We start from the raw sequence: 21,824 nt of genomic DNA, 5'->3' as shown, positions 1-21,824 counted from the left end.
TGACAGTAGTGTTGATTCTGTCAACGAAGCAAATAAGAAGGAAAAAGATAGACCTCCCTCCGTGACGCATTCCTTCAAGAAACCCCTGGTGCGAGATAATGTTGAAACTAGTCCTCTTCTCGTCCCTGGTAAGTGTGTTAAAATGATTTAAGTATCTGTTATCTATTTAATTTTTAATTGTTGAATCTATGAAACAGAAAACCCAAAACTAAACTCTCTTCCAGATAAAACTTCTTACCGTCCAGTGGATAGGGAAGCATTAATGAATGACATACTGCACATAATATGCAACTGGAGATATGACTGGATTGAGGTAATATTTTTTTAAATTTTATGTGTTAAATTTCGGTCAATATTATATATTTTCTAAATAGAATGAAAAGGAGACCGAGAATAAGCATAAGCTGCCTCCGTTGCTCGATTCACTACGACGAGAGAATTCCTGTATTCGTCCAGAACTTTCGCTGCTGCCTGTTCAATCTTCTTATGCTAGTGTAGAAAGTTATAGTAGTACTTTCACCCCGCTCATGCTTGAAGAGTTGTGGGCTAGCATTTGCAACGATGTAGAAACAAGAGAACCTGAAGTTTTTACTACATTGATTCACCCAAAACCTGAGTTTTGCGATGGTTTCGCTCTTCTTCGATGTGAAACTTTGTCACGAATTATGATATCCAATATGGACCTCGTTGCCTTGGATGTCCATATTTCACCTCAAGAACCCCCTGTGAAGATCTTTGCTGTTGCTGAAAGGTTGGATATCAAACACTATTGGAAGTCAGATCAAATTGATTCGCGCCTGTTAGAAATCCCTCAATGCTTAAATTTTCCCTTAAAATCGTTCTTTCTACGGATGGAAATGTCTCGTGTCCCCCGAAATCTGGACAAATTCTTTACTGTTACTACAGTATCACGACTTAACACCGTAGTAAAACAATTCATTCTCAACGCCGAGTTAGCTCGTTCCCCTCTATGTGAAGTAATTCTTCGGCCAAGTGATTGTGAGGATGCATTTCAGTTGGACGCAGTGGATCTTGAGAGTCAAGCAGTTTTGAATCCTGTTCAACATGAAGTTGTTGAGTCTTTTTCACGAACAGTAGTATTCGCATCAGAAAATCAACCCAGAGTTGCCCTCTTACATGGACCTCCAGGTTAGATATATTTTCCTCGCTTAATTTCTATTTAATCATAATGTCACATGCACTATTCATTTAGGTACTGGAAAAACCCGTGTGATTGTAGAATTGATCTCACGCATGATATCTCTGTATCACGAAAAAACAGACAGACGCCCAGGGCAGACCACGACAGACATTCCACGGATACTAGTCTGTGCCCCATCAAACAACGCAATAGACGAGATAGCGAATCGCCTTCTAATTGCACGTGATTCGAAAATAGGATATGACAGTAAGTAAATCTTAATTTACTATGACCTGCAATTATTTTTCATGCATTTTTTTTACAGTTATACGGATCGGTGTTAAAGCGTCTATGCATCCGGACGTTCAAAACATTTCTCTTGACAAACTTACAGAAAATATACAACGTGCTGATGCTGCTACAAGAATTTCCCCAGAAAGTGGCAAACTTCAAACTTTGTGTGAAGAATTGAAAAGTCTTCGACAAGAAATGAATATGAGTAAGAATATGAGTACAATCCGGTACTGGCAAAACAGCCACATTTTCAATTTCAATTCTTCAGAGTCTTGAAATTCAAACAAGAGAAACTCAAATATTGGTTCTAAGCCCCACTTGAGAGTTGGCAGTTCAAATTCAGAAAGTATGTTATGGCATTACTTTCTATAGTACAGTGTTTTCATTTAGCTTGTGTTTAGGTCATTCTGGCTCTTGGTGATTACATGAATGTTCAATGCCATGCGTGTATCGGCGGCACTAATGTTGGAGAGGATGTTCGAAAATTGGACTATGGTCAGCACATTGTTTCTGGAACCCCTGGACGTGTATTTGGTATATTTTGCTATTTCTGTTTGTTAAGTTTGGATTGATGATAAGTGTCTTGATTACTCTACAGATATGATTCGCCGACGGACACTAAGGACACGTTCAATTAAAATGTTGGTCCTGGATGAAGCCGATGAAATGTTAAATAAAGGGTTCAAGGAGCAAATTTACAATGTCTACCGTTACCTTCCTCCAGCAACCCAAGTATGTGTTATGATATTTCATAAGACAAACCAATTAAATCAATCTTTTGTTCAAGGTGGTTCTTCTTTCAGCCACATTTCATGACAGATCCCATTCGCATTTTAGTCAAACGGTAAACGTTGTTATAAGTCTGCTGCTTGTTTTTTATTACTAATTATTTTATGTGGTTTACTGGTTTAGTGATGAGTTGACACTCGAAGGAATCTAACAGTTCTTTGTCGCAGCCGAAAGAGAAGAATGGAGGTTTGACACGTTGTGCCATCTTTACGATACACTGACAATCCCGCAGGCGGTTATCTTTTGTAATACTAAACGCAAGGTTAGTCGCGATTGAATTTCTTCTATTGTTGATTTTATGTCGACTGGTTGACGGAGAAAATGCGTGAAGCGAATTTTACCGTTTATTGAGAAGAGACGTTTTAAAAAAGAACGTGATACTAAAATACTATTATGAAAGAATTCCGTAATGGTCAGAGGTATTGAAATGTTCGTCAACTATTTAACCATTCAGAGTAATTGAAATTTATTCGTCTATTCTAGCCGAGTTCTTATTACAACTGACGTTTGGGCTCGTGGTATTGATGTGCAACAAGTTTCGTTGGTCCCTAACAAACGTGAGTTATACATCTATCGTATTGGTTGTTTTGGCCGATTAGAACGTAAAAACGTGTTTCACTCTTACTAAATCCATTTTTTTTTTAACCAATTTCAGTGGCTGTCCTCATTTATCTATAATCCATCTCGGAAAAGGAAACAAATAAGTTGATGCGTCATGTTTTTATTTTGCTGGATTTTTCTTTCTGTATCTCCAAAGATTTCGACTTATTATATGAAACTTGCGGCCGTGTAATTGTCTTTTGCCATTGTTGAAGTCTATAAATTTTACCTTAACTCGTATATCTGAAGTAATATAGGAACCTTTTTCCGTTTTGCGTATGACACAGTATTTCTAATTTTTTGCATTTCGATTTTTTTTGGTGTTGTTCGTTTTGAAAGTACTTGCTACATTTCCGAAACCAGTATTTGAAGGACGTTATAATTACAATCATTAAATTTGTTTATCTGTAGTGGTTGAACGAATTGAAAACTTGGTTGCTGAAACCCAGGGTAGTACCCTTCTTTTATTTTTGATGAGAATTTTGGATCAGTTTTCGTCTGCTAGCGTCTAGATTCAAGGCTAAGTCATTTACTCATTTTCCCTTTTGTCATCACATGGCGCAGTTGGTTGGCAACATAATGGAAGACTCAGACTGGTACATTGAACGCCTGGGTAATCAAATATCCACCATTCATTTAAATATCCTGTTGGGAACTAGAGAGAAAGTAAGATTATAAAATATGAACATTTGTTATCAATTTTGGTTAATATGGCTATCTTTTATTAGCTGACAATTGGGCGGGAAGCAGGAGACGATATCGACATTGTATGCAATGGTAAATTTGTGTCAAGAGAACACTGTGTATTGAAATACATAGACAAGAGTTGGAGCATTGAAGACTTAAAGGTAAATATTATATACTAAAGTTTTATCAGACTGATGGTTAAATATTTTATTGCTATAGAGCACAAACGGTGTTTATCACGGGATTGGTAAACACCAAAAGAGAATTCCTGCTAACACAAGAACCATTCTTCGAGAAGGAGATGTATTTAGTTTAGGAGCAATGGAAGCAACAGAGCAAGATGCATTTGTTTTTATTGTATTGAAAAATTCTGAAGATGATAAGGTAACCTCAGCCAAATTATAGTTAATGTGTTATGTTAAATATTAAAATACCTGATTTATTATTATAGGTGTGTTTGAATTATGGTGACCATGCAGTTGCTGAAGCACCTTGTGTTTCTGCAGCACAAAGTCTGTGTGATCCGTTGGAGGAATCACTAATTATGACTACCTCTGACAAGTATTCAACAGCTTCAAACTCACAACAGTTGAATTCTTCTGAACATTTTAAGCAAACAGGAAAAATAAACCTTCAAACTAAACCCAGAATTTTGCATTCTCTGGCGATTCCTGGTGGGCCTTCCAGGAGAGAAACAGATAGCCAGTCAACTGAAAAAGCCAATCACCATGAAAAATTGCAATCGAAACACACTACACAAAGAAATCCTGTAGCACAGAGCAATCAAATGACCGACCAGAAGAGAAAATACTGTATTGACTCGTTTCGCGATGACTTGAGTAAAAAGTCCAGGTGTGACAGTAGTGTTGATTCTGTCAACGAAGCAAATAAGAAGGAAAAAGATAGACCTCCCTCCGTGACGCATTCCTTCAAGAAACCCCTGGTGCGAGATAATGTTGAAACTAGTCCTCTTCTCGTCCCTGGTAAGTGTGTTAAAATGATTTAAGTATCTGTTATCTATTTAATTTTTAATTGTTGAATCTATGAAACAGAAAACCCAAAACTAAACTCTCTTCCAGATAAAACTTCTTACCGTCCAGTGGATAGGGAAGCATTAATGAATGACATACTGCACATAATATGCAACTGGAGATATGACTGGATTGAGGTAATATTTTTTTAAATTTTATGTGTTAAATTTCGGTCAATATTATATATTTTCTAAATAGAATGAAAAGGAGACCGAGAATAAGCATAAGCTGCCTCCGTTGCTCGATTCACTACGACGAGAGAATTCCTGTATTCGTCCAGAACTTTCGCTGCTGCCTGTTCAATCTTCTTATGCTAGTGTAGAAAGTTATAGTAGTACTTTCACCCCGCTCATGCTTGAAGAGTTGTGGGCTAGCATTTGCAACGATGTAGAAACAAGAGAACCTGAAGTTTTTACTACATTGATTCACCCAAAACCTGAGTTTTGCGATGGTTTCGCTCTTCTTCGATGTGAAACTTTGTCACGAATTATGATATCCAATATGGACCTCGTTGCCTTGGATGTCCATATTTCACCTCAAGAACCCCCTGTGAAGATCTTTGCTGTTGCTGAAAGGTTGGATATCAAACACTATTGGAAGTCAGATCAAATTGATTCGCGCCTGTTAGAAATCCCTCAATGCTTAAATTTTCCCTTAAAATCGTTCTTTCTACGGATGGAAATGTCTCGTGTCCCCCGAAATCTGGACAAATTCTTTACTGTTACTACAGTATCACGACTTAACACCGTAGTAAAACAATTCATTCTCAACGCCGAGTTAGCTCGTTCCCCTCTATGTGAAGTAATTCTTCGGCCAAGTGATTGTGAGGATGCATTTCAGTTGGACGCAGTGGATCTTGAGAGTCAAGCAGTTTTGAATCCTGTTCAACATGAAGTTGTTGAGTCTTTTTCACGAACAGTAGTATTCGCATCAGAAAATCAACCCAGAGTTGCCCTCTTACATGGACCTCCAGGTTAGATATATTTTCCTCGCTTAATTTCTATTTAATCATAATGTCACATGCACTATTCATTTAGGTACTGGAAAAACCCGTGTGATTGTAGAATTGATCTCACGCATGATATCTCTGTATCACGAAAAAACAGACAGACGCCCAGGGCAGACCACGACAGACATTCCACGGATACTAGTCTGTGCCCCATCAAACAACGCAATAGACGAGATAGCGAATCGCCTTCTAATTGCACGTGATTCGAAAATAGGATATGACAGTAAGTAAATCTTAATTTACTATGACCTGCAATTATTTTTCATGCATTTTTTTTACAGTTATACGGATCGGTGTTAAAGCGTCTATGCATCCGGACGTTCAAAACATTTCTCTTGACAAACTTACAGAAAATATACAACGTGCTGATGCTGCTACAAGAATTTCCCCAGAAAGTGGCAAACTTCAAACTTTGTGTGAAGAATTGAAAAGTCTTCGACAAGAAATGAATAATTTGATCACTTTACTTCGTACTCCTTCCAAGGTTTTTATTGTTTTATTTTCATTTATTAAGGCTAGTCTAGTTTAATAATGTTTTTCATCATTTTTTTCATAGATGGGACTTTTGGATGAAGCCGAGAAGGAAATGCATGGTAGTAGGTTAGAGCAGATAAACGATCAAATTGAAGTAGTGAATAGGTCTTACGATGAAAGCCTAGAGACCCACTTCCAATATTTCAATTCCAAAAAAGAGCGTCCTGGAATTAGAAAACATTTGCTGTCTCATGCTCAAATTATATGCTCTACTTTAAACTCCTGTCGGAGTAGAGAAATGGAGGAGCTTTTTTTGGAGCACCAAGGAAGTTCTCCATTCCTCTGTTGCATTCTTGATGAAGCGTCCCAATGCACCGAGCCGGAGTCCATAACGCCACTTGCTTTTGGCATAACTAAGCTAATCTTGATTGGGGATCCAAAGCAATTGCCAGCAACTGTTCTTTCCAAGGTAGATTACATGAAAAAAATCCCATTTACACCGAACAATTGAAATAACCTCCTTTTTCTTACTTTCCACATTCAGGTTGCCCAAAAGAAAGGATTTGCACAGTCCCTTTTTAATCGCTTTTATTCAGTACGTGATGAAAATAAGGATGGTGTGATTATGTTGACGACGCAGTACCGAATGGTTTCATCCATATGCGAGTGGCCTTCGAGGTATTTCTACGCTGGAAAATTAGAAACTGATGAGAGTCTTATAAGGAACGGACCCTGTCACGAGTATAGGTGAATTAACCTTTTAAACTGCTTTTACTTCCCGATTCACATGTCTTATCAACCATTTTTAAATTTATAAATCTCGATTTATTTAGAGTGCTAAACGTTGTTGATGGGCAAGAACTTCGTGAGGAACAAAGCTTTAGAAACCAGCAAGAGGCCGCTGTGGTGGCCAGAATTGTAAGGTTGTTCCTGGACTCTCCTTTAAACCGTTGGAAATCAATTGGCGTTATCACTTTCTATAAAAGTCAGAAATTATGCATCATAGAACAACTAAAAAAAGTGGGCATCAAATCAAATTGCAGCGCATCAACAGTAGATGTGAACACCGTCGACAGTTTCCAAGGGAGAGAGAAAGATATAATCGTCATTTCATGCGTCAGAGCATCATCACAGGCAGAAGAAAATCTCGTCGGAAGTATCGGGTTCATCACCTCGTTATCAAGAATTAACGTCTCCGTAACCCGTGCCAAGGAAATGCTTGTAATTTGTGGGCATTTTCTAACGTTGCAAAGGGATGGGACCTGGCGTGATTTGATCAGCGATGCTAGTAGTCGAAATGTTGCCCACGATGTTAGCAGGCATTCTTCGTGTGAAGACTTACGTTCTGTACTCATGCGTGCACCAGCCAATGAGTCTACTATTGTTAATCAAGTCGTTCATCAGCAAATGGTGGCATCCTTCGCTGAACAATCTGGAATGGACTCAAATTGGTCATTCAAATGTTTGGAAGACTGTGGGTGGGATTACTATCGTGCTGCATATGTTTTCACTGAGCTTAAAGGAACCTTCAAGATTCCACTAGCAGCGTTCATCGAACCCAAGCAACAGCAACAAGAAATGGTGGCATCCTTCTCTGAAAAATCTGGAATAGACTCACGATGGTCATTCAAATTTTTGGAAGACTGTGGGTGGGATTACTATCGTGCTGCACATGTTTTCACTGAGCTTAAAGGAACCTTCAAGATTCCACTAGCAGCGTTCATCGCACCCGAGCAACAGCAACAAGAAATGGTGGCATCCTTCTCTGAAAAATCTGGAATAGACTCGAGATGGTCATTCAAATTTTTGGAAGACTGTGGGTGGGATTACGATCGTGCTGCATATGTTTTCACTGAGCTTAAAGGAACCTTCAAGATTCCACTAGCAGCGTTCATCGAACCCGAGCAACAGCAACAAGAAATGGTGGCATCCTTCTCTGAAAAATCTGGGATGGACTCAAATTGGTCATTGAACTGTTTGAAGGACAACGGGTGGGTTTACGATAGTGCCGCCTATCGTTTCAATTTGCTCCAAAGAACTTTCAAGATCCCACTAGCAGCGTTCATCGAACCCGAGCAACAGCAACAACAAATGATAGCATCTTTTTCTGAACAATCTCGAATGGACTCAAGATGGTCATTCAAATGTTTGGAAGACTGTGGGTGGGATTACGATCTTGCTGCATATGTTTTCATTGAGCTCAAAGCTGCTGGGGAGATTCCGCCAGAAGCGTTCGTCAAATAGCTACTCGGTATGTCGGTGATATTTCTCTTGAATATTCTTTTAATTCTGCACTTTGTAAGTTGAAAAATTCATTCTTAATAATTTATATTTCGGAAGTAATTTCCCAGTCGTTCATAACCATCAATTCTAGAATTGATGTATCTTCATCTACAAACAGTTCCCTGTTACAAATTAAACCAGAATACAAGACCTCTGTTTTAAATCTTAAAAGAATATCTAGTTTTTTTGAGATTGCGTGCAGGCGAATAAGCCACGCCAAGATGTGACCAACAATGCTATAGTTGTCGCGATGCTGCTCATGATATAACTATACAAACGTTCAAGAATTTGATATGAATGATACAACTCTTGAAGCTGAATGCTTTGGTGGAACTTATAATCTCCTTCTCCTTTTCTCTTCATTCTTTTTTATTTATTATAAAAATAATTTTATATCATATTTTATATGTTTCAGCAAATGGATTTCCGGAAACACGACAGCGGCGACAGCGATATTGGAACTTGATATTCTGTTTTATGACAAAATCGAAGATTCCATGAACACTCCATGAACTCCTCGTAAAGGAACAAACAGCTCTGGAGCAAGTTCTCTTTCGGTGGAGTCAAACGAAAGCAATGGATTTTCATGATCAATCCATGCAACACTGGCAATTCAATAATCCTTCATTGCGTAATTTCAATTTTTTTTCAAATTCTGGCTGTGTCCATATTGTAATTGTGTGACAATTCTACAGGGCGTGTTTGGTTAATTTATGTTCGTTGGTTTACCCGATCCTGTGACACTTGCACGTGACCCCGACAGTGAAATCAGGTTAGCTGGAATGCAAACGCTCCTGTTACTGGTTCTCCCTTGCGCTGTCCAGGGTCCTAATAAGGAGAACGTTATTGAAGACATCAAAAGACTTCCTCTCGCAACTCAACACGATATTGTTAATTGCATCCAACAGGTAAAAAAAAATAACCAAAGGTCCTTTTTTGTAAAAAAAAAGGCAATTCTTTTCTTTATTTCCGTGTCAATCCAGCCAGAAACCTTGGCAGCAAATTTCTAAGAGATTGTGTACTCCCTTAAGGAAATTCTCCTTTATTGGCCTTTTTTTGGGGACAAAAGAAAAGTAGAGACGTTCTGATCTCTCCTTCGCTTTTTGCTTTGTGAGTGTGTGTGTTCAATGGCAGCTGGCAAGGCCAGTTGCAGCCATTTCTTTCTGACGAAGAGAAATGAGCGTGCTCAGGCGAGCACGCTCGGCCGATCTCTTCGTAAGGGTAAGAAAAAACCAACATGGTTCATTCCGAACATTCTGACGTTTGAATTTACGACTTTTTTTTATTAGAGACGAGTAGCCTCTGTGCAGAACGAGTCGCGAGACCTCGAGTCGGAGAATACCAAATTGCACAAGACGGTGGAGAGTCTATTACGCCATTGACTGTGGCGCCTCAACGAAATGAAAACATAGACTTTAAAAGTGAGAACCATCAACTCCATCACTTTATAAAGAGATAGTCCCCGCTTAAGCAAGCCATAGAGGTATGTTGAACACCAAACAAAGAGTATATAATAACACGCCATTGGCTTCTTCCTTCTTTTGTTTTCCTCTTTCCATGCATTGTGTATATGTGTCGCCCCAGCTGTTGATATTAGTTCTCGATCACTGAACTCCCGTTTCCGTGCTGCAGCGCCGTGTCTTATGAGAGAGCTAAAAAAACTTGAAAAAATAACTTGGTCTGAACCCATTGACAATCTGTCGGCGATAGTTATACGATTATCTGACTTCCTCAACTGGAACTTTTGGTAGTTCCCTTTGCAGCTGCGGTGAATAACTCGTTTTGAAATAGATTAGAGAACATGATCGTTAATAGACTAATAAACTCGAACAAAAAAAAATGAACATTTTGCAAAAACAAAAAGGAAATGGTACTATCCCTCACAATATCTCGCCATGTTTTTCAAGGTTAAAGACGTTTCGTTGGACGAATTTTACTCCAAGCTCTCGACGGCCGAACGCGAATGGTCGAAGGAAGGAAGCACGTTGCAGACGCAGGGATCATTACTACGCGAGCTGGAACCTGACAACAAGGAGCTTTGCAGTCCTCCAACGTCGAATTCAAAACTCTTGCCGCCATCATCAGGTATAATCTGTCAAAATTGCTCACGTAATCGTAATCAAGATCTTTAAAATAAAATTATGTTATTAGGGAGGAATTGGTCCAGGAGAAGATAAGATGCCAAAAGTTGCAATGCCAACTGGACATAAACACCAGGACTATAGACCTCAATCGAGTGGAGCGCGATATCCGGAAGTACACCAATGAAGAACTGACCTCGTCATCAAGTAAAAATAATTTTTTGGTAGATCAATTACGTTGTAACTAATTTATCGGTTTAATGACAGGTTACCAATCTGGACGTGAAATTGAGCAAGTTGAACAACAAATGCGATGTACTGCAGCAGTGGAACACGACATTGGAAGAAGATAAGCGCAATCTGATCAATCAAGTGTCAGTTCTGCTGACCCTGTACCACGAACTGCTTAGCCAGACCCTGGAAGAAAAGAATCACTTTCACGAAGAAACCAAGAATTTCAGCGACAAAATCAATCACCTCAAGCGTCAGAAGGAAATCCTTGAAGACAAGATCATGGAGCAGTACTGTCGGATGGTAGGCGGCAGGTCGCCTTTCAAAAAAAACACCAAGGCCAGTATAGGTGCCCTTTACGTCCGAAAAATGAGGAGGGCCTCGTCCGAGCTCATCAGTCGGGTCCCTCTCGATCACGCAATCGAATCGTCGACGGGGGTTCCGTCCGTCGATCGAGAAAGACCCGATCAGCACAACGGGTAACTGAATACCTTCACCTTGGAATCCGGATCGCACTCGGCTTCAATTCCGGGTGCGGGTCTTTGGACGGTGGAAGCGGCGGAGAAGACATGACACCCACCGCAGCCTCATCGGGAGTATAAGCGGCATTTTACCGGGTCTGACTTCCGAGGGTAGCGGAACAGGTTGGAATGATCGTCTACTATACCAACCAGTATATATACCCTTTACCCTTAACATTCCCTATCGGGTACCTTGTGGCGTATGTACGCTGCCTACAGTTTTGCCAATAGATGGCGCTAATAAGTTTCTTCTTATATTTTTGAACTACACGCCTCAAAAATGAAAAATGGTTTAAACTGCGCGCATAGAAACTCGCATCTAGGCTCTAGCGACCATACGCGCTTATAGCCCCGAGGAGATGGCAGAGACACGCTGACGCTGTTGATCTTTTTCTTTCTTTCAAAACGCCCACCGTTTGAAAATCAATGGGTGGCGCTTAGTTAAAACCAAATATGGTAATGCAATTGAATTTTTCTTTTATCATAAGTTCAAATGAAAATATATCAACGCGCATTAACACTGTTTAGAAGAAGCCCAGACTTCAATTTCCACTTTTCACATTAAACATATTTGTTCTAATTAGTGTCAATTTAATATCACCTGTCAGATATTTTATTGCAGTTAAAAGTTGAATATATAGAGGACCCGTGGTTGAATCGGATAAGGGATCGTTCCACCAGCGTAGTGTCGAGTGGCCCCGAGTTCGAATCCCCGGAGGAACCAGAAGGTTCATTGTGAGGTACTAAGCAAAATGGCCTTTAATTGTCATTCTTTGTATGTATATAGGTGAAGAGTAATGTAACAAGGTATCTCTCACTTGGATTTAGTTTCGGAGAACCTTTAAGACTTATCGTTACATTTCTTCCATATCCATCTTGATCAATGGTAAAGCTTATTTGAGATATCTGATGAGAACAAAGACTAGGTCTGCCAAAGAAGTGTGTTATGCTAGTTATAATATAAATGGTATCATTCCCTTAAAATTGCCTTGAAAATCTTCTGCGGAAGAATAAATCCACCTAGTGGTGATGAATGTATTCGTCTACCTGAACTAACTCAAACAGATTGATTAACTGCGGGGCTTTAGTAGTTACCAAGTAACCTATTACCGCCTATTACGATCAAGTTTCAATAAATAATTCCTCTTTTTTTAGTTTTGGGATAGCGCTTTTTTTTGCCTTTTTTGTATTTTATGATTATTTCGGATTATTCGGTGGAAATTCATATGCGTATGCAGACTCACCAATTTATCCCAATTACAATTATTTACATTTTAATTACCTACAGAGCATGCGGATCGCGTCAGAGGGTAGAGACGTAAACCGTAAACGTCACAGACAGGTAAACATCTGATAGGATTGGCGATGCCGTCAAGTGAATGAGAATTGAGAATGATACTCCTTTAGATTCGCTTTGGCAACATAAAAAGTGCGGAGTCTGGAGTGCAGGGTGCGGCGTGCAGGTTGGTGGGTAAAATGCAGGTCCATATGCCGCTCACAGAAATTGCAGGTTAGGTTTTATGTCTTTTAAAAAAACTGGTGGTGTAATCATTTAATTACATTGAAACTTTTATTTTTATTTTTATTTCGTTAAATTTTGAAAAGTTGTCAATACCATGTGGCTTCTACCACGCTGAAGATGAAAAAAATGACTGCGCCAAACGTTTTGGTTTTGCAGAATTCACGTTGACAACTTTTCAAAATTTAACGAATAAAAAAAAATTAAAATAAAAATTAATCTCTCCACACCCATTCCTGCACATGCACCCTGCACTTTACCGACACCGGTCACCCTCATAATTTACTTGACTGGCATCGTTGCACTGTTTATCCTGCTGCTCCATCCATCATTTGAATCGTCTGTACTTTCTGTCTTTCTGACTCTGTAAACGTGATCGCTATCTAAAAAGCAAAGCACATGGTTCGATTATTTGTAGACTAAATTTTTGATTGGGTTGTATGGATTTTTTACTGACTCATATAACTGAATTGACCCAATTGATTTCAAGAAAAGTTTTATGATTTTCTCTTCACTAAGTGTTGAAGAAGATTTATTTAGTATCTTCCTGTAAATATGAATTGCCAAATGCCCCACAATATATGGAGATCTCGTACATTTGAGAGAAAAGGCTACCACGATCGTGATGCAACTAATGAGGATCCGTTTAATTTTGATTCCTATATTACCTGTCCAAGAATTAGTTTCTTAGAAAATGGTCTCTTGCGTAACAATACAGTGAAGAACTGGCCTGATTTGATTGATTTGGATGAACACATTACACTGCCTACACCATTGCTACCACCTAATGCTTCTGTAAAATGTGGAAGAGGTAAATGTGGAACTTGTTTGGCAACTAGCATAAGCTGTTTTTATTAACATTTTATTCCATCATTAGATCCTGTTGTACGAAGTGTCAGCAAAAAGGATGAGCTCAATCACTTTTTATTCAAAGAAACTCTTGCACATGAATGCAGACTGCTCATTAGAAACAGCAAAGGTGAAATTAATCTAAGTACATTAAAAAACAATTGGAAAAAGTTTATCAAGAGAACTGAAATTCCTGAACCTGAAAGAAATTTAGTAACAATTATGGACAGATATGGATGTGATGAAGTATTCAATTTAAATAGTCTCCAAATTATGTTCTTATCATTCGAATTTTATTTCATTTTAGCCTCCAACGGAAACATATGCAGGTGGAAATTTAGCTATTTTGTGGTTGCAAATGAAAGATAACTGGATATCTGTCACTTAGATTAGTTCCAGAGAACCTTTAAGACTTAGCATCTGTCGTTACACGTCTTCCATATCCTATCCAGAAGCAGCCCCCCCCCCCTGAATCAGTAATTTCCCTTAATTGTTAAGTTTTCAAACCGAAAATTAAATTTGGGCTACGTGCGCATACGTGTGTAGTCTAGCAACTAGCGCTACTTATTATAGCAACGTGCACTACATATTGATAGACTAAAGATATAACTATGTCAAGGCTCGTGACAGAACAATCGAAATGTGGTCTCTTTGTTGTAAATTTTCGAAAAAGGGCGCCTGGATCGTTATATCACGTGATTTACTATGTTTGGCTCGCCTTCTATTTATAAATGTCTTGTTTTGTCTGGATAACTTTTTCTCGTATCTTTTCTTTGCTTGATTTTTATTGAAAAAACATGGAACACTACGGATGTTCATTTATTGGATCCAGTCTCCAGACCATGTTCACTTGCTCAGCGCTATACGCATTCGAAACCCTCGACGTTATTATCAGGCGCACTGAACGAAAAATTAAAATTTAATTACACTTTTATGCTCTATCGTCATGACGCGAGCGCTTCGTTTAATTGCCTTTTTAGCGCGTAGAAAATTGTCATTGCCTTTATTTTTTTTTCAGTATTACTTGGAGTTGATCATAAGTTCTATACTTTTCCATTTCTAATTACTACCTTCCGAAATGTTCTAATTCTAAATACTTTAAATAATCGTCGTCAAACGAGTTGTGCTCTAATATTGCGTTCCTAGGTTCTATTAGTTTGGCATTACCCCGCAATATACTATTTATGCATACAGTATATACACAGTCACTGCTGACTGTTGGTGCGTTATCCAAGAGCGAATCTAATTGATATAACTTTCTCTACAGCTTTTTTCCTCAGAAACGTGAGCATCTGAGCATGTCTGGAAATTTCATCGTGCAAGGTTTTGTCATTGATTTATAAGTTTATATAGTCATAGTGGCATATCTGTTTGAAGCAGCACGGTTTAACGCTGGGCTGCTCAGCTTTACCAAGCTTCAACCCAAGGTTTGGATTCCAAATAATTAAATATTTAATAAAACTTAATTTTTAAAACGTAAAAAATATGAGTTGTAGTTTACACTTATTTACACAACACTATTAAAAGGTAAGTTTTTTAATCAATAATCGATATGTTTCATTTATTCGATATCAAAGCTTTGTCGTCTGGTTGTCAAGGGAAACGAACTTACACACATTCTATCATTTTTTGTCATTTTTCACACAGACTGAACGAAAAACGTGGACAAAAGAACTATTTTTCACACGACCATGGACAACGCTACCGAGAAGGGTAAAATTGTTAATTACTCTATAATTAGAAGGCTTTTTGAACCTCGTCCTCTTGTCTGTCGTTATAATTTTCATGTGTAGAAAATGGTGTGACTAGATCCATTACTTTGAACTTGAATCAAACCACCCAATTAGTTTTACCTTCTACTGACAATGAGATTTCAAGTCCTAAACTAAGCGAACCAAGACATCTATTTTCTCTTCAAAGAGAACTTGGTCCACAACAAGCCCCACGTTGGCCAGCAGAATGCCAGGTGAAGTTACAATGCCATACTAATATTTTTTTGCACTGTACAGTAACAGTCACATGGCTGAATTCATTTTGTTTCTTGTTGGGCATAATCTGTGAAGCACTCTATTCATTCTTTCCATCTTAACTTTCTTGCAATACCTGTTTGATACATATTTTGTTGCTATACAGTTGTAAATTTTGAGATTTAGATAACCTACAAGCTTCATTGCGGTATTTTAAAATGAACATTTTCATTTTTTGTTATAGGCAGAAATGATAAATTGCATGCTGTTTAGACTTGTAGTCTTTACTTGTGAAGATCATTCATATTAAGACCGCTACTCTTATTTGTCAGATGGCAGTTGCCACACCTAAACACATCCTTAAGTGCCTCTCAGAAAGGGAGCCTTACTATCAAGCAACAGGAACGGAACCAGAACCATCTCCTTGGGGAGATGAAGTCCTAAAGAGTGGAGGAGACTTGGTTTATTGTTACATACCAGAAAGCACAGCCCCATATGTAATTATAATATTAATCGTTTTCCACTTTGTTATTTACTGATAAAAAATTTGCAATCCAGTTTACAAGATCCAGCACTGCCAATGGCCTTGCACCAGCGGATGACAATCGATTCCTCGTACCAGATGATTCGCTCATATTCGAATCTCGTTTCGAATCGGGCAATTTATCGAAAGTCTTTAGAATAACAGGGAACTTTTACGAACTTCACTTGCGTCCCGATCTGTACACCTCCAGACATTTACAGTGGTTTTATTTTAGCATTAAAAACATGCAAGCTAGAACCACCTATCGGTAAGTAATACTTAAGTTAAGTAACCAATTTTTTAATGGAAAAGCTGAAACAAAATTTGCTTAGGTTTTCTATAGTTAACTTTGCCAAAGCCGACAGTCTTTATTTAGAAGGAATGAAACCTCTCATGTATTCGGAAAAACGTGCGGATGCAGAAGGAATTGGTTGGACCCGTTGTGGCACTCGCATCGCGTATTATCGCAATGATAACGTGTAAATTAGTTTCCTTATCTTTGAATTTGGAAAGAAAATGTAGTTTTTTTTTTCTTTTTGGCAGGAGAGAAGGCACCAATCCCACTCACACTCTGAGCTTCACTTTAGAATTTCCACATTCGGATGATACTGTGTACCTAGCCTATTGCTATCCATACACATATTCTTATTTGCAAGATAGGCTACTTTTTATTCAGGTATATTTGCGGAGATGGAGGATTATTTATTTTTCAGAGAAAGCTCATTTGTGTGGATTTTGAATCTATGCAGAACGACGAAGAACGTGCCCAATATTGTAAAATTCGTCTATTATGTCGAAGCTTGGCCGGTAATAGCGTGCATGTCCTGACTATAACTAGTCCCAGCACCGAAGATTCAGAGGTTGTATCACTTTTCAAAAGTTATGTCATTTAGTTCTCTAATCATTTAGCATATTCCATACTTAGAAATCTGGAATCGTTCTTACAGCAAGGGTCCACCCGGGTTAGTAATTCACTCATTTACAGCGTGCCCGTTGCTGAATATGCCTTATATTTTCATGTACGTATACCAATCTCGTCTAGGAGAAACTCCAAGTTCGTGGATAATGGATGGTGTTTTGGACTTTCTGACTGGACCTAGTGCATGTGCTCAAGTAGACTAAAATTTTTCTGAAACAATATATTCGTATTTATTGGAATTTTCTATATTTACAGGAGTTGCGTGAAAAGTTTATTTTCAAAATTATCCCTATGCTAAACCCTGACGGCGTTATTGTTGGCAACACCCGATGTTCTCTTGCTGCGCGCGACCTTAATCGACAATACCGTGTCGTCAGTAGAGAGTGTTATCCATCCGTTTGGCACGTTAAAATGTTGATAAGAAAGTATGCGTGCCTTAGATTTTATTTTACTGTAAATCCTATTAATTAATAATTTTTTTATTTTATAAATGACAGGTTAATGGAAGAACGTCCAGTGGCATTCTATTGTGATTTCCACAGTCATTCTCGAAAACACAATGTATTCATATACGGATGTGAAGATAAAGACTTAAACGATCTACCTTTAATAGAACAAGTTTTTCCGTTGATGATGCACAAAGCTTCTAATGGCAAGGTTAGAATTCCACCTTAAGTGTTTTCTTCTAAAAATGTAATGCGATTCACCTTATTCCAGTTCGATTTTGAGAATTGCAAATTTGTGGTCCAGCGTGCTAAAGAAGGAACTGGAAGAGTGGTCATGAAACAACTTGGCGTTCAGTACAGTTACACACTGGAAGCTTCCGTTTGTGGAACTCTGACCGGATCAGATAGTTCTTTAGTACAAACTCATTTTAGTATTCAAGACTATCAGGAAATTGGCCATGTTTTCTGCGAAACTTTAGCAAATTTCTTCAATCCAATTCCAACCCGGGTAAGTCGTTCTGCCTTTATTTTTCTATTCTCGGCTTTTGAAACGAAAAAACTGCATAACAATTGCTGTGGTTATATTCTTTTTGCAAACTTACTTGGATGTCTTATGACAATGTGGTCAGTAACACTTTTCAATCTGCCTGTATTCCTGGTTAAATCAATATTTCTTTTCGTTTAGTTGAATTAGGTCCATTGGATTGAACGTGCTTTACGTTATTTATCAAATGCTGGATCCACGGCAGAAGAACCTATTTACGTTAGAGTTCCCGACGATGATAGGTACGCACATTTAATGCAAACTACTCTGCTTTTTGCCTATGATGGTTCAGTAAAAGGTCTGATTTGAATTCGGTATGTAAAGCCTTAATTTCATTCGTTTAGATGGTCATTAGGATAAAGCATAATTTCTATGGCTAGACGAACTTGAAATTAACAGTAGACACCAATGCTTGTAGGAAAATTTAAATTGCTGGAAAAAATTAAGCAATTTGATTTCCAACTAAAGCGCACATAATTGAAATGCTGCACGTTCCGAATTCTAAACATGATCACATTTAAATCTGAGGCTCATTTTCATGGCATATTTTAATGTCGATTAATTATAAGATGCAAAGAATTAAACAAATTATTTCTTTAATAGTCCTGAGGAAGAAAATGCCAAAAGGTGCTTTCAGTCGAGAAGATTTTCCCTACTGGTCAACGGCTCTCATAAAAAAACAGATTTTCTTCAGGTTTGACTGCTCTTTTGGAACATTTTTGATATTTTATCAAGTTTTTTTTATTTTTTAAAGGTTGCTCGCTGTATAAGCCAACTGAACGTGCAAATGTCGCGTTTGAATTGTGGACCACGTTCGCGGTCTAATTCTTTTTCTCCCTCTCCGTCCAGATCGCCTTCTTTAAAATCGTATCTTTCAGCGTCAGCATCTCCTAGAAGCGGTCCATCGCCAACTATATCTTCCAGTAGAATTAAACCCAAAGATCTTCCTCAGAGGAGAAGACCTAAAAAATTAATTCGAAGTCTGACTCTGCCTAGTGTTGACAATGCCTTGCCTGTTACGGTATCATTTCCTAGCAGTTCCGAATCCGAAGATAAAACTACTTCATCTGCGAAAGTTTCCTCGCCAAAAGTTAAAAATCAAATCTTAGTTGATTTTCAAGCAAAAACAGCTTCAGTAAATGGAATTTTTCTCCGAACCCATCTTCCTTCTGCGATTAATGGAAGAAATGTTCCTACAATCAATAGACCAGATTCGCTTCGAGGAATGCAAAAGAAAGTACCAGAACCGGGTTTGAAAGGCGCAAAACCCAAAGCTCAGTTCACACTTCAGGTACTTTTCCGTCTTCGCTACGATGACATAAAATGTATTTCACCTTGCTATTTGTATTCATCGTAGGTCGTAAAAGATGTGAACAGATTGAAATCCTTATCAGATAGCCCACCTGGGACTGCTCAGAAAACAAAACAATCACAAACAACCACTACACTACCTAAGAAAAAATCGAAGAAGAAACACGCTAAAAATCTAAACGCAAACGTTAAAACTGAACTTTATCGAGTTGGAGCACTCAGCCGTGTGCTGAATGCTATGAAGAAATGATCTTGTATTGTTGTTAGTTGGAATATTTGCTTTTCCCGATAATACAGTTTTAGATGAAAATTGGTGATATTTCTCGTCCTTTTTACTTATTACAACTAATGGTAATGATGAGTGTGGACGGATGGTCTTTGATTGGTGTGCGTAGTGAAAGAGACATCGTTGCAAAAGTGGAAACCAGTGAGGATTGTAATAATTAATAGGGTACATTTTGTTAGATGTAATGGATCTTTACTTTTCATTTTTCAAATATTCTAGAGCTACGGCATTACCGTATGGGAGTATCGTTGAGCGTTTCTCGGAAAAAAATAAGTCAACCGACAGATGGAGTTAACCATCAAGTAAACATTCGTTACTATCGTTACGTACCATGTTGACTTCTGTCACCTTTATTCTTTGTTGACTAATTTTTTATTGTGTGGACTAAGATAAAAAGTTATTATTTATTGCTCATATATTTTAGCCCTGCCTCTTACAGTACTTGGATATGGTCCATTATGAAAAAAAAGTGCTTACTTTTCATGACTTTTTGGACTGTATTTGTTGTTTTATTAGGTGGGTAAAGCAAGATTCCTGCTGTTACTATTTCTATTTATGATGCCCCAATTTTTTCCTCATGTAGGTGTTTATTGGTATCTACAGCTTTTGCAACATGATCAACACACACAACCAAATATCGCAGCTAGAGAACAAAGCTCTATCAATAATGGACTAGGTGCTTCATCTGCATTTCTTGATTCCATGAAAAAATACTGCAATATTCCAACTCTAAATCATTTTAATGGTCTTGAAGGTAACCTAAATTCTTTACTGCTGACTTCATTAAAACATGTTATGATTTTCCTATATTATTAAAACATCCTACATGAACAGGTAATTTTGAAGAAGAATATGATCTATTGGGAGTTATAACAATATTTCGACATGGTGATAGAGGCCCACTAGTTACAGTGAATGATAAAATAGAAATAAATTGTAGTTCATATGTGACTGAAAGATATAAACAACTAGAAAATTATGTTAGGACATATAAATCAGATCTTCTTGTGGTTAAGCTACTACCTAAAAGGTAAATATAGGTTTTATTTACATTTAATATGAAGAATTATTTTATAACCTATTTTTCTCAGTGATTTTTGTATTCCTGGTTTGTTGTCTAAACAAGGGGCTTCACAGTTGATAGAACTAGGAAATGGATTTAAAGAATCCTATGCAAAATACTATGATTTCTCTGATTCAAATGCAGTAAAGCATGTCTCAGCAAGCACAACTCCATACAGGTATTGTTTTGCCTTATTTCTAATAATTTTTTAAACATGTTAAAATTTGTTTTTTATTACAAAGTCGAACGATTCAGTCGGTCTATTCGTTCTTGTTTGGACTCGTGGGCTCTAAAACGTTTTTGAACATAAACCTTCAAAAGAAGAGTGACGTGACTTTCTGTTTTAAAAATTGTCGATGCGAAGCTGCAATTCGGCTTGAGAAATCGTAATAAATAAAATAGATTTGTTTTCTTTTTTCGAACTAATTATGTGATTTTCTTTTTAGGCATAAACTTGAACTAAATAAATTGTTCGAAAACGATTTAAGTTTGACAAATTTCTCCTCCCAGGTGCAAATGATTCTCAAGAATTCCGGGAAATCTAAAAAATCCATTCTTCCTAGTACTCTTAAAGATATGGTTCTTCATTACGCTTGTCACGATCAAATTCCTGATTGCTCCATTAAAGAATCCATATGTTTAAACTCGACCACCATTATGTCCTTGGATTACTACTTAAAGCGTGAAGCTGAAGCTAGCGCTAGTGGCCTTAATTTGAAGAAAGCAGCAATCCTTCGAGCTTACGGCCTCTTAAACAACATTGATCAACAGATTCTGTCTTGGATCAACATGTCAAAAAAGCGTAAATCGAAAATTCTGCTTAATTTTCCTTATTTCCATTTCTTTTCTGGGCATGATTTGACTTTGATGTACATTCTTGCAAGCCTTCATATTTACGACGGCTACTTACCTCACTTTGCGTCTCGTCTTACTTTTGAAATCCTTTCGAAGGGAAGTCAATACTACCTACGCATATTGTGGAATGGCCTTGATGTTACTAAGAAAATTTGCCCTTCTTCTCCGACCTACTGCAATGCTCGAATTCTCGTTAATTTTCTTCACATTGAGATGAAACGATATTTCCAAACGGAGAAATTCTCCGAAGCCTGTGAAGTCTAGTCCGCAGTTCTTTCTATCTTCATCTTTTTGGTCTTTTAGCGGATACGTGATGTTTGTTTTTAAATTTTTATTTTCGAGTGTTATAAATAGTTAAATACATTTAGATTTTCCTTCTTTACACAGTCGTGTTTTCAATT

At 37.8% G+C, this 21,824-nt stretch overlaps 4 protein-coding genes and 1 long non-coding RNA gene across 10 annotated transcripts; all 5 read left to right on the top strand.

The window, feature by feature from the left end:
• The first annotated feature begins 1,706 nt into the window (after positions 1–1,706).
• On the top strand, positions 1,707–3,101 carry LOC124206111. Of its 2 annotated transcripts, none has more exons than XR_006879568.1 (7): positions 1,707–1,781; positions 1,837–1,969; positions 2,034–2,167; positions 2,223–2,279; positions 2,348–2,486; positions 2,708–2,781; positions 2,880–3,101. It is a non-coding gene; the product is annotated as an uncharacterized LOC124206111 (long non-coding RNA). The 2 variants fall into 2 exon arrangements; XR_006879566.1 differs by having other exon boundaries at positions 2,348–2,643.
• Positions 3,102–3,319: 218 nt separating this feature from the next.
• LOC124209338 lies at positions 3,320–8,504 on the top strand. 2 transcript variants are annotated; one of them, XM_046607291.1, is made up of 11 exons: positions 3,320–3,490; positions 3,553–3,672; positions 3,731–3,895; positions 3,963–4,494; positions 4,564–4,679; positions 4,741–5,515; positions 5,649–5,774; positions 5,833–6,035; positions 6,108–6,494; positions 6,570–6,772; positions 6,859–8,504. In XM_046607291.1, exons 1-11 carry the CDS (start codon positions 3,380–3,382, stop codon positions 8,267–8,269), a joined length of 4,149 nt encoding a protein of 1,382 aa, XP_046463247.1. In that variant the 5' UTR covers positions 3,320–3,379; the 3' UTR covers positions 8,270–8,504. The 2 variants fall into 2 exon arrangements, with proteins under 2 accessions (XP_046463247.1, XP_046463240.1); XM_046607284.1 differs by having other exon boundaries at positions 5,580–5,774.
• Positions 8,505–13,200: 4,696 nt separating this feature from the next.
• Positions 13,201–13,897, top strand: LOC124188973. Its single transcript, XM_046581912.1, has 3 exons — positions 13,201–13,471; positions 13,538–13,755; positions 13,817–13,897. Exons 1-3 carry the CDS (start codon positions 13,216–13,218, stop codon positions 13,895–13,897), a joined length of 555 nt encoding a protein of 184 aa, XP_046437868.1. The 5' UTR covers positions 13,201–13,215.
• A 759-nt stretch (positions 13,898–14,656) lies between these two features.
• On the top strand, positions 14,657–19,529 carry LOC124203586 (cytosolic carboxypeptidase 2-like). Of its 4 annotated transcripts, none has more exons than XM_046600276.1 (16): positions 14,657–15,222; positions 15,303–15,475; positions 15,809–15,973; positions 16,035–16,267; positions 16,332–16,478; positions 16,546–16,675; positions 16,749–16,859; positions 16,925–16,961; positions 17,042–17,112; positions 17,174–17,343; positions 17,416–17,575; positions 17,636–17,872; positions 18,059–18,150; positions 18,512–18,602; positions 18,663–19,199; positions 19,266–19,529. In XM_046600276.1, the coding sequence occupies exons 1-16, from the start codon at positions 15,201–15,203 to the stop codon at positions 19,467–19,469; spliced, it is 2,580 nt and encodes an 859-aa protein (XP_046456232.1). In that variant the 5' UTR covers positions 14,657–15,200; the 3' UTR covers positions 19,470–19,529. The 4 variants fall into 4 exon arrangements, 3 of the variants coding, with proteins under 3 accessions (XP_046456232.1, XP_046456222.1, XP_046456241.1); XM_046600266.1 differs by having other exon boundaries at positions 14,659–15,222; positions 16,543–16,675; XM_046600285.1 differs by lacking the exon at positions 15,303–15,475 and having other exon boundaries at positions 14,661–15,222; positions 16,543–16,675.
• Positions 19,530–19,718: 189 nt separating this feature from the next.
• LOC124203600 (2-phosphoxylose phosphatase 1-like) lies at positions 19,719–21,805 on the top strand. Its single transcript, XM_046600301.1, has 7 exons — positions 19,719–19,807; positions 19,930–20,021; positions 20,089–20,259; positions 20,340–20,535; positions 20,597–20,746; positions 20,811–20,954; positions 21,015–21,805. The coding sequence occupies exons 1-7, from the start codon at positions 19,791–19,793 to the stop codon at positions 21,685–21,687; spliced, it is 1,443 nt and encodes a 480-aa protein (XP_046456257.1). The 5' UTR covers positions 19,719–19,790; the 3' UTR covers positions 21,688–21,805.
• The last annotated feature ends 19 nt before the right edge of the window (positions 21,806–21,824 follow it).

The sequence above is a fragment of the Daphnia pulex genome, chromosome 2 (genome assembly GCF_021134715.1).
Source record: "Daphnia pulex isolate KAP4 chromosome 2, ASM2113471v1".
Lineage (NCBI taxonomy): Eukaryota > Metazoa > Arthropoda > Branchiopoda > Diplostraca > Daphniidae > Daphnia > Daphnia pulex.
Note: the sequence above shows the minus strand (reverse complement) of the source record. Positions and strands in the feature narration are given on the sequence as shown.

Excerpts from the sequence above, each read along its gene's own strand:
- LOC124209338 (XM_046607284.1), top strand. The coding sequence starts at position 3,380 with ATGGCGCAGTTGGTTGGCAACATAATGGAAGACTCAGACTGGTACATT. Across the intron at positions 4,680-4,740 it reads GGAGATATGACTGGATTGAG|AATGAAAAGGAGACCGAGAA; the intron begins GTAATATTTTTT and ends TTTTCTAAATAG. Across the intron at positions 6,495-6,569 it reads CAGCAACTGTTCTTTCCAAG|GTTGCCCAAAAGAAAGGATT; the intron begins GTAGATTACATG and ends TTCCACATTCAG.
- LOC124188973 (XM_046581912.1), top strand. The coding sequence starts at position 13,216 with ATGAATTGCCAAATGCCCCACAATATATGGAGATCTCGTACATTTGAG. Across the intron at positions 13,472-13,537 it reads TTCTGTAAAATGTGGAAGAG|ATCCTGTTGTACGAAGTGTC; the intron begins GTAAATGTGGAA and ends TTCCATCATTAG. Across the intron at positions 13,756-13,816 it reads ACAGATATGGATGTGATGAA|CCTCCAACGGAAACATATGC; the intron begins GTATTCAATTTA and ends ATTTCATTTTAG.
- LOC124203586 (XM_046600266.1), top strand. The coding sequence starts at position 15,201 with ATGGACAACGCTACCGAGAAGG. Across the intron at positions 18,151-18,511 it reads AGAGTTCCCGACGATGATAG|TCCTGAGGAAGAAAATGCCA; the intron begins GTACGCACATTT and ends TTTCTTTAATAG. Across the intron at positions 19,200-19,265 it reads AAGCTCAGTTCACACTTCAG|GTCGTAAAAGATGTGAACAG; the intron begins GTACTTTTCCGT and ends TATTCATCGTAG.
- LOC124203600 (XM_046600301.1), top strand. Across the intron at positions 20,022-20,088 it reads TGTATTTGTTGTTTTATTAG|GTGTTTATTGGTATCTACAG; the intron begins GTGGGTAAAGCA and ends TTCCTCATGTAG. Across the intron at positions 20,260-20,339 it reads TCATTTTAATGGTCTTGAAG|GTAATTTTGAAGAAGAATAT; the intron begins GTAACCTAAATT and ends CTACATGAACAG.